The sequence below is a fragment of the Calidris pugnax genome, unplaced genomic scaffold (assembly GCF_001431845.1).
Source record: "Calidris pugnax isolate Ruff unplaced genomic scaffold, ASM143184v1 scaffold28, whole genome shotgun sequence".
NCBI classification, from domain to species: Eukaryota; Metazoa; Chordata; class Aves; order Charadriiformes; family Scolopacidae; genus Calidris; species Calidris pugnax.
The window spans coordinates 18,879,992-18,890,451 of record NW_015090842.1 but is presented as its reverse complement, the minus strand read 5'-3'; the positions used below and the strand labels follow the sequence as shown (position 1 = coordinate 18,890,451).

General features: G+C 48.5%; 1 protein-coding gene across 1 annotated transcript in view; it reads right to left on the bottom strand.

Moving 5' to 3' along the window:
* Nucleotides 1-5,391: 5,391 nt before the first annotated feature.
* The window catches only part of LOC106888138 (iroquois-class homeodomain protein IRX-6-like), a gene marked incomplete at its 5' end in the record, with an annotated part of 9,427 nt that continues 4,358 nt past the window's right edge, over nt 5,392-10,460 (bottom strand). Inside the window, one exon of the mRNA XM_014942167.1 lies at nt 5,392-5,493. Within this exon, the coding sequence (XP_014797653.1) occupies nt 5,392-5,493 (102 nt within the window). The remainder of the gene's footprint in view (nt 5,494-10,460) is intronic.

Genomic DNA, 10,460 nt, shown 5'->3' with positions numbered 1-10,460 from the left:
GCACAAACTTTGGGGTTTGTTTTCTTTCGATTTTTATCAAATCCTGGTTTGATTTTTAAACCAGGTGAGCTTCTGAACACAAGGAGTGCAGGACTGGCAGAGCCAACAACCTTCCCGGGCTCCCCAAATCCCACTCCAGCAGTCGGCAAAGAAAAGCAATAAACTTGCTCCAAATGCTGGTATGAAACAAAAAAGAGGATTCCTAGATGAGAGGATTCAAATTCAAAGAAACACTAAAAGAGTAGATTTCTGGTTATCAAAAAATATGAGTCTGTGTGTGTAAAACTCCTTTCACTTCTTTCCACCGGGGAGCCCCTTGCAGAGCTTTCTCCTCCTGGTTGTGTTCACTTCTTTTGTTGTTCTGCAGCATCTCTTTTGGGGTAGGCTTTTTTTGTGCAGCACCATTTCTTTGTACTACTGATGTTTCCTCCCAAAATGTAAACAAAAGGAAGAGAAACGCCTTATGGGGGGAAAAAATCCTATGAATTATAAAGACACTTATAATTCCTTTTAAGACTTTGGCAGTGTCTGATAAAATTAAACAGAAGTATATCTATAACAGCACTGTGGAGTGCCCAGAACAGGAAAATCAGGATCTCAAATATTAATAGAAATGAATCTGTTATCTTCATCCTCCATTTAATTCCACAAGATTTTTCTGCAAAGATGTGAGTGAGTACTATGGAACTGAATCTGAAATGTGTTAAATTTTGGAGTATTCAGGGTCAACTACCAGAATTTTATGGTGGTGATCAGGTTTCTGAGAAAGAGTCCCTGAAGGTTTTGTTTTGACCCTGGCAAAGTCCCTCCTGGTCAAAGTCCCGCTTATGTGATGGTCATGTTAATATATTCACTGGGGGTTTTCCTTGTGAAATTAAGCAATAAAAAATGGTCTTCAGTTTTGGTTTGTTTTTAACTGTTCTTTTATTTTAAGATATAATAAAGTGAAATGCAGTTGTGGAATATTGTTCTAGTCTTTGCAACATTGAGAGCAAACCCAAATTGCAACCCTGTGATGTGTAAGTGCTTGCGGTCTTTCTGGTTTTTCTTTTAGAAACAATTACTCTTGTCCCTTCCAGCATAAGAAAGACTCACAGTTCTTTGAATTTATACAAATGTCTATTTATAGGTATATGTTTAGGTTGATAGTTATGTACTTAGGTTTATAGTTATATACTTATTTCTCATACTTTTTTTGAAAGGTTAATGACAAAAATTACAATTGAACAGACGCCGATGTGTTCCTCCCCACAGACTTCAGGTGTTAAAGCATCAGACCTGAGCCCGGGGGGTCACCGAGCCAGGGCTGTGAGAGCAGGGGGACCAAAGTTGTTACTGGGTTGGTACCTGGGGAGATGTGTGTCTGCAACATCCATCAGCCTTCCTCGGGGAATCCCACGGGATTCTGTTAAAGAATAAGGGTTTCTTTCTGGTTCTCATTTATGCAAATAAAAGGTGAACCGGAAAAGCCATCAATAAGAGTTAAGTGGCAATATCAAGTCAGTTTTACTGCCAGGTCACTCAGTCCCCAACAAATCAAGCAGGAAAAATGTGTCATTTATCAATATAATAAACAGGTATGTGGCTCCTGAACCCAAACAGCTCTCTTGAAACCCTGTCTCAGGGCAAACAACCCGTCTCCTCTGCAATGGACTCCAAGGGCCTCTCTGCAGTGCTGCTTTCTTTACACAGCACAACTGCCCGCCGAGCTGCCAGCCTGCAGCTTAACCTGCTGTGAGCAGGGAATGGCAGGGAATTCGGCAGGGCGTGCGAGCTTCTCTTCACATCTTATGGAGGAAAATACCGAGATTTTCTTTCCACTTTATATAGGGTAAAACTGTGATCCAGGCTTTGGACTAATAACCATCACTAGCAGAGCTTTATAGCCGTGTCTGTATACCTGGCTGGAAGGCTGAAAGAAAATGAGTGAGCTCTAGCAGAGATTTCATTATACCTTCTGGTTTTGGGGGACTTCATTTCTTGCTCCCTTCTGTCTTTCCCATACTTTCGATCTCAAATAGCTATTGTTAAAAAATCGGTTTAGTCCTTTAAAGTATACTTTCCCCCTGGTATTGCACATCACAAGTTTGTATAAAAATGTCTTTTGGGTTGTGTTTTCAATTGCGCCGGGGATTTGCGTGACCAGTCCTAGCAGTTGTGTGTAGGGGAATAAAGAAACAAACACGCCATTCCCAACCAGCTGGAGCGACCACAGGGGACAAATACGACCCCGAGGCCGGGATTCATCCCTCTGGACTTCAGGCTTTCCAGCGTAGTGCCTGACTCGGGAGCACAGCTGCTTTGGGTTCCTCTGGAGAGCAAGACGGCTCCGAAACTGCCTTGGTTGTCGATGGGAGAAACTTTTTTCTCCATTTATTTGTGATGGAGGCCAGAGCAAACACATCCTCACGCTAGGGATCGGCTGAGATACACCAGTCAATGTAAGAAATTATGCAATGGGGGGGGGCAGATGTTTGTGTTCTCCCACAGTGATTATAGGAGCTTTGTTTCCATAAGAAATGAGGCCAGAAGTTTTATTCTGGAGAACAAAAACCAGCATGTTCTGAAAACAAATAGTGTGCAAAGGGTTTTCTCTGGGGAGAGGCTGAGGGAACTAACCATGCGACAGATGATGTTCAAGATCCCTTCACAGGCTGCTGCGCTCAGGGCTGGGCTGTTTGGGCTGCCATCAGCAACAACACAGACCTGGAATTTAGGTCTGTGGAATGAAACTCTGGTGACATCCGTACAGCGGTCGAGAAAAAACCCGCTAGACTTTGTCACAGTTTTGGCAGGAGGGAAAAGCACTGCGTGTCCAGAAAACGCTAGTGTGTAAAACTATAGTGCACCGCATTTCTGAACTAATGATGCGAGCGGTGCTAATTTTGTAATCACTCCTGCAGGTTTGGTCCATGGGTTGTGTCAGCCTGACCTGATGGCTGGAGGGGAAGGGGCAGCTCTCTCTCCCTGCTCTCCAGAGAGCCTTCGGATCCAGACTTGCCCCTCTCTGCACAACGAGAGCCCACAGTCCTACAAAGAAGTGGGTCACTGCTGTGTCTGGGTTCTCCTCAGCCCTTAAAATGTCATTTGGGAGCCTTTGCAAATTAAACCCATCTTAATGCTGCGCTGAGTGGAGCTGGAGGTGGGGCAGCCTCAGGATTTGGGGTGAAAAGTGACCTAGAGACCATCTTTGTTATTATCTTTTGGAGTTGGGCTCTAAGTGCAGTTGTCCCTGAGCCTACGCTCCCTCACTGTAATTACATCTGCTTCATTTGCGGAGTACCGTGTATTATATTTGTAGCCTGAGTTTTAAGTGTGTATGAAGAGAAAATGAGGTTATATTATTGCTGTAATTGAGAGGAACTAGGACAAGTTTTATTAATTTCCTGCCACAGAATACTGAGTAAGCCAATATTTTATGGGAAAGTTCAGGGAGAAGAGTAATATATGTTACATTTCTGAATTCCGGAGGATACTTGAAGAGTTTTACTGGCAATTGATTTTTCTACAGGTAAATTTTAATCCTTGATAGGCAGATGTGCCCCTGAATATATAGTATCTCCACTGAGATGCACTCACTAAGGGTACGATGAAATGGAAGCAGAAGGTGGATCAGCTCTCCTCTGACAGGTGGTGAGAAATTGGAAATTCTGCCTGTAGAAGCTGCCTTTCCCTCAGCAAAGGCAGGTTTTGCTGCAGTATCTACAGTAGTCTGTATCCAGAAGGTTCACAGAAATATTTAGCATATGAGCATCTGATTAAAAAATCCATAATTTGACATGTGTTTTAAGAAATTATCTTTCTTTATAGACACTACGTTGTCCTGGTCTGTGTTAACTTTTACCTACCCTTGTTTTCTATCATCCCCTAATTGTGCTGTGTTTGAGTCCCCCCCTCAAGGCTGAGGGGAGACCTTATCAACGCCTACAAGTATCTCAAGGGAGGGTTGAAGGAGGAGGGAGCCAGACTCTTTTCAGTGGTTCCCACCGAGAGGACGAGGGGCAACGGGCACAAGTTGGAACATAAGAGGTTCCACTCAAATATGAGGAGAAACTTCTCCACGGTGAGGGTGACAGAGCCCTGGGACAGGCTGCCCAGGGAGGGTGTGGAGTCCCCTTCCTTGGAGATTTTCAAGACCCGCCTGGATGCTCCTGAGTCACATGCTCTGACAAGCTCTAGGCAATCCTGCTTCAGCAGGGGAGTTGGACTAGATGATCTCTATGGTCCCTTCCAACTCTAAAAAATTCAGTGAAATTCAGTGAAATTCAGTGAAATTCAGTGAAATTCAGTGAGTAAGCCCTTAGCTTTCTGTATCTCTGTGCGGTATCAGCCACAGATTTAAGAACCCCACTGGATGCCCAGTGCTGGTGAAGGCTGCTGAGCTCTGGAGCTGACGGGGCTTTGCAGAGAGGTCCATGGAGCATCCCTGGCTGCGCAGCCCTCGGAAGGATGAGCTCAGGTCCTCAGCAAGGACCACATCTCCTCGCTGGGGCTCCTGTCCTGCGCAGGCCAGGGGGCTCCAGGGGAGCGGGGGGGTGTTTGCTGCAGCAGCGCTGAAACAAGCAGAAGGGACAGACCCCGCGGGTGAGAGACCTTCTACCTTCCCTTGTGCTGGTAAGCCCTTAGCTTTCTGTATCTCTGTGCGGTATCAGCCACAGATTTAAGAACCCCACTGGATGCCCAGTGCTGGTGAAGGCTGGGGGCTTTGCAAAGAGGTCCATGGGGCATCCCTGGCTGCGCAGCCCTGGGAAGGATGAGCTCAGGCAGCTCTGCAAGGACCACATCTCCTGGCTGGGGCTCCTGTCCTGCGCTGCCAGGGGGCTCCGGGGGAGCGGGGGGTGTTTGCTGCGACCTGGGAGGAAAGCAGCAGCACTGAAACGAGCAGAAGGGGCTGACCCCACGGGTGAGAGACCTTCTACCTTCCCCTGTGCTGGGTCTTGTTTTTCTAGGTGAATTAGCAGCGAGGTTTCCACGTGGCTGGTTCTGCAGGGCCCTGGCAGTGTGTGTGCTGCACCGTGCCACCGCTGCGCGTCCTGGAGGTTGCGGTGCGTCAGGGTTCGGTGCAAAAACACCTGCTTAAAATAGGAACCTGCTGATGTGACACAGGCAATGTGGTGGCTGTCCTTTCCTTCTTTTACATGGTAACATCGCAGCGACACTTCGCTGATACCGAAGTTGCTGAAGTTAAAAAAGTACTGGCAGTCTAAAGGAGCTGAAAATACCTGAGTCAGTGGTACCACCCTCCCCTTTGGCAGCGGGGTCACTCTGCGGTGCTTCTGGCCTTTCTTTGGGAAAGAACAGACACATGAATGCCACAGGGGTGGCTGGACTGCAAAACTGCTGCTGCTCTGGGACAATTTTGACATTTCTTTTCTTAGTAGTATGGGCTGGTCATGTTTTGGCTCTTTTCTTCATGCTGCACTGATTCATGGAGACTCCTTCATTCATCTTCTCGCTCCCCGAGTGGCTTTGGGCCATTTCAGAATTATCTTCCTGTACGTGCAAAGGAGAGATCTCGTAAAAAAAAGTCTTATGAGGAGAGGCTGAGGGAACTGGGGTTATTCAGCCTGGAGAAGAGGAGGCTGAGGGGAGACCTTATTGCTCTCTACAACTACCTGAAAGGAGGGGGTAGAGAGGTGGGGGTCGGTCTCTTCTCTCAAGTCACAGGCGACAGGACAAGAGGAAATGGCCTCAAGTTGCGCCAGGGGAGGTTCAGGCTGGATATTAGGAAAAATTTTTTCACTGAAAGGGTTATCAGGCATTGGAATGGGCTGCCCAGGGAGGCGGTTGAGGCCCCATCCCTGGAGGGGTTCAAAAGACGGGTTGATGTAGTGCTGGGAGGTCTGGTTTAGTGATGATGCTCCTTGTTTGTTGTGTGGGTGTCTATTTTTGTCACTTGGGTTGATGGTTGGACAAGATGATCTTTAAGGTCCCTTCCATCCTAGAAGATTCTGTGATTCTGTGATATAAAGCAGTGCCCTGAGAACAGCAGCCTCCGGGTGTCAGTTAGGGAATGGCCAGGCTGTGGTACCCGGCCAGGGCTGACAGCACATGTCTCGCAGGAGCAGTTATTGCTGCCTCTGTTCCTCTTGGGTGCTCATTATTCAAGGGAGAATCAGCTGTCCTGCCTCAGTCACTGCTGGCTTTGGATGATGGGCTAGCAGGCTGGTTTGCTGCTGGTACAATGCTGCAGCAGAATCGCCCACAATCGCAGCTCTGCTGCCAGTGACACTTCTCAAAAGAGCTTTGTTTGCCATGTTGTCCTATGGATGTCACAAATGACCCACTTTTCACTCCGGGGAGCTGCTCCGCAGCTGCACCGTCAGGAAGACTCAATGCTCCCCACGCAGTACCGAGCTCCAGGGAAGGTCTGCTACTGGTGAGGCCACACCTCGAGTGTTGTGTCCAGTTTTGGGCACCTCAATCCAAGAGAGATATCGAGGTGCTGGAGCGAGTGCAGAGGAGGGCAACGAAATTAGTGAAGGGCCTGGAAGACAAATCATATGAAGAGCGGCTGAAGGAGCTGGGGCTGTTTAGTATGAGGAAGAGGAGGCTGAGGGGAGACCTCATCACTCTCTACAACTACTTGAAAGGACACTGTAGAGAGGTTGGTGCTGGGTTCTTCTCACAGGTAATTAGTGACAAAGTGAGAGGGAACGGCTTCAAGCTCCAACAGGGGAGGTTTAGATTGAACATTAGGAAGGAATTTTTCACCGAAAGAGTGGTCGGGCATTGGAACAGGCTGCCCAGGGAGGGGGTGGAGTCACCATCCCTGGATGTGTTTAAGGGATGTTTAGATGGGGTACTGAGGGACATGGTGTAGGGGAGGGCTTTGTAGAGTAGGGTAGATGGTTGGACTCGATGATCCCAAGGGTCTCTTCCAACCTGAATGATTCTATGATTCTGTGATTCTATGCAAGCACTGCAGGAGAGCATCGGCAGGAAGGTCTGAGATACCCTCCTGCAGTATGTGGAGTGCTTGTTCTCATACTGGTGAGCATGGTGACCTCCCCAGGTTAAATTGCTGCCTGTGGCTGCGGAGCTGCGAAGCACATGGTCAGATAAACAAGATTTAACTGGGAAGCATGAATCCCCAGCAGGCTGCTGACTCAGAGGTCCTCGTTGTCCGATTCCTTGAGCACCTAACCCATTACTTACCACTGCGCCTCACATGGTTTGTGCAGAGAAAACCTGAGTAGGGTGATGTGGATGCTTGATTCTTCTGTCACGAGTAGTGAACAACAGTGGGATCAGTTGTGGCAACAGGCAGCTCTAGTTGCTGTTTGTTTCTTAGCTCTTCAATAAATTTAAGATATTCCGTTAAGCTGTGGAAGGCATCTTTTAGATGTTGTACATTGATGGCGTGTGTGTTGAAAATTCAGAAGTGAATCCACTTGAATGAATCATCCTAGTTGGGTAGAGGAACCTGTACTGTTACACTTTTGGTTAAAAACTGGAGTTAGTTTTCGTGTGTTTCACACTTACTCTGGATGCCAGTTCTTGTGGGTCTGTTTATTTGAATGGTCTGTGTGGCCAAGAGCACCTGCCCTTCACCAGCAGGGCTGGCAGGTAATTGTGCCAAGTCCCTTCTCTGCCACCCCAGGCAGTCTGGAGGGGGCTGGCAGGTTCACCGACCTGTCTATCTTGCCTGGTAATGCAGAAATTCATCCAAATATGCCTCTCTGGGAATGAATTGGTGCCGTGGTGTGAACTCGGGACTTGCCTAGTAGCAAACTCACACTTAGAGCTGTGCTGGGCTAAAAAAAAACAAAACACAACAACCGCACCCCCCCACACACCAAAAAAAATATGGTTTTGCTGGTGCTGAGTCTGATGGATTTAAAGCAAGTTTAGGACCTGTTTACCTCACTGTAAGCTAAAGTGGACAGGCACACGAGTGGGAAACATCCTGGTAACTACAGCCCTTCCTATATGCTCTGACCTTACTCTGTATCTAAAAGCATCCCACACTCTGCGTTCCCACTCTGGTGGGACCAGAGCACCAAACCCAGCCATCCGGGGAGTCATCCCTTGAATTTCAGCATGTTACAGCTCCTGGGAGCATCTTTCCCATAAAAAATCTTATTCGGGCTGAAATCAAACATCAGAAATTCACACCTGAGTAAGCGGGCAATGATTTTGCTAATCCCTCTTTAGCAAAACTGTATATACTCCAGAAGGAAAGTCTTGTGTTAGGGTCTGCTTGCTGAGAAACAGGGTGCCAGCCTTGGGTGAATGTGCCTGAAGGAACTGCTCCTCCTTCCGTGCCAGCGGGTCCATCGGTGTCGGCAGCAGAAGTCTCTCGTCCAGGCTCCACTGTCCCTCCTGCTCTCCCAGCCAGCAGCCCACAAACCCATCCCAACGAGAGGGGAAGCCAGAGAGCAGCCACCTTAGTTCTTAAACCTGGGTGGGTTAAGATTTAAGGAGCACTGATTGAATTCTACAATCAGTTATTTTATTATCCTGACCCTGTCCTAGGAAAGGTAGATAACATCTAAAGCGCCAGGAAGATGAAGAAAAAGAGAATGAAAATCTTCTGCTTGAGGTTTTCCCCTCAGGCCCTTCATCAGGGCAAGCACTAGGGCTGGGTTACTCTTGGCGGTGGGGAGTACACCTTGACAGCAGCAGTATTAGGGCATTTTCTCTTCTTTAGATGAAAAGCTCAGCTTTTGGATTCAGGCTAAAATAAAAAAAAAAAAAAAGAAAAGTATTCATCCTGCTAAGTAGATTGAAAGAGAATCCAGATTAAATAAATCATTAAATCATTCCAGAATGTTATCCACCTGTTCTGGCCTGTAATTTATTTTCAGATGAACAGTAGGTAAAACAGTAAAAAAAAAAAAAAAAAAAAAAGGGGCAATACAATGGCAAAAATGATTTCCCCTGAACAGATGCTTTGGTCCTGAAATAACACCTGGCCTGGAGAGCTGCTTGTGCAGCTTTTGAGAGAATTTTGAACTAATTGCTCCGATCCACTGCTTCATAACCTCGACGGCCACGTAATGCCAGCAGTTCTGCTGTGCCCACCTTTGAAGAGCGATGTCCAAGGCTTTTGCTGCTGCGAGGCCGGTAAAAACCATCCCTTTGACGTGGGATGGGAAATCTGTAGAGGGACATGACATCTCTTTGAGGGGACAGTCAAGTACCAGCCAGCTGGGGTGAGGGGTTCCAGACCTTTTTTACTGTCACAACCGCTCTACTCGTGTGCTGATGCAGGAAAAAAAGGAAGGTTTTCTTTCTCCTGTGTTCCTGAAAGGAGGGTTGTGCTTCAAAAGGCTGGGCAGCGCCAATCCGGGTGGTGACACCTTGTCATGACTCCTGAAGGGTTCCCTGTGCTCTACAGGAGAGCACCAGTGGGTTTTGTGCCACCCGTGTTGGCTGGGCACGGGAGGGGGGTGAAGCACTGGGACCAGTGGCCAAGGAGCAGAGGTGGGAGGCCGGCACGGGTGCTGGGAGCCGGGGGAAAACGGTGAAAAACGGTTAGTGTCCAGCTCTTCCACACCTCCTCCCCACCCAGCTGCAGCTGAAGGCGGCCACGGGCCGAGACCCCTATTTGTGTCTCTCTGCTGTATAAATATATAGATACATATATATCAGCTGGTGAGGGGTCTGGAGCACAAGTCTTACGAGGAGAGGCTGAGGGAGCTGGGGGTGTTCAGTCTGGGGAAGAGGAGACTGAGGGGAGACCTTATCGCTCTGTACAAGTACCTGAAAGGAGGGTGTGGAGAGACGGGGGTCGGTCTCTTCTTCCAAGTTACAGATGATAGGACAAGAGGTTGGATATTAGGAAACATTTCTTTACTGAAAGGGTTATCCAGCATTGGAATGGGCTGCCCAGGGAGGTGGTGGAGTCACCATCCCTGGAGGTATTTAAGAAACGTGTAGACATGGTTCTTCAGGGCATGCTCTAGTGCCCAAGATTACTGGTTTGTGGTGGGGTACTGTGTGGGTGATGGTTTTTGGTTTGGTGGTTGTTGTTGTGTGTTAAGGTGGTGGGTGGTGGTTTGTGTTTGGTTTTTTTGTTTTGTTTTGGGTTTTTTTGGGGTTTTTTTTTGTTGTTGGTTGGACTCGATGATCTCTGAGGTCCCTTCCAACCACTACGATTCTGTGATTCTGTGATAAATACAAATTTAAAACCCCCAGATTTTGCCAGCTCGGTGGCCGGTTTTCTAACGGATTCTCCCATTTGCTGACTGCACCAAGGTTAGAGCAGGAATCCCTGGCAGCAGCCCGTCCGGGGAGGGGAGAGGGGGCAGAACCCCCTCCCCCCAAGTGCGGGGGTGCGGAGAGGCGGGCGGGGGCCGGGCTGCCCCCCTTCTCCGCTCTCCCCTTCCCGGGGGCGGCTCCGCTCCTCCGCAGCTCGGGCCGATACACCGGAGCTCCGGGAGGCTGGCTGCCGACCCCGGCCCCTCTCTGCCTTTACCTGGGGGCCGGGCACCGGGGCCGCCGCCGCCGCGGGG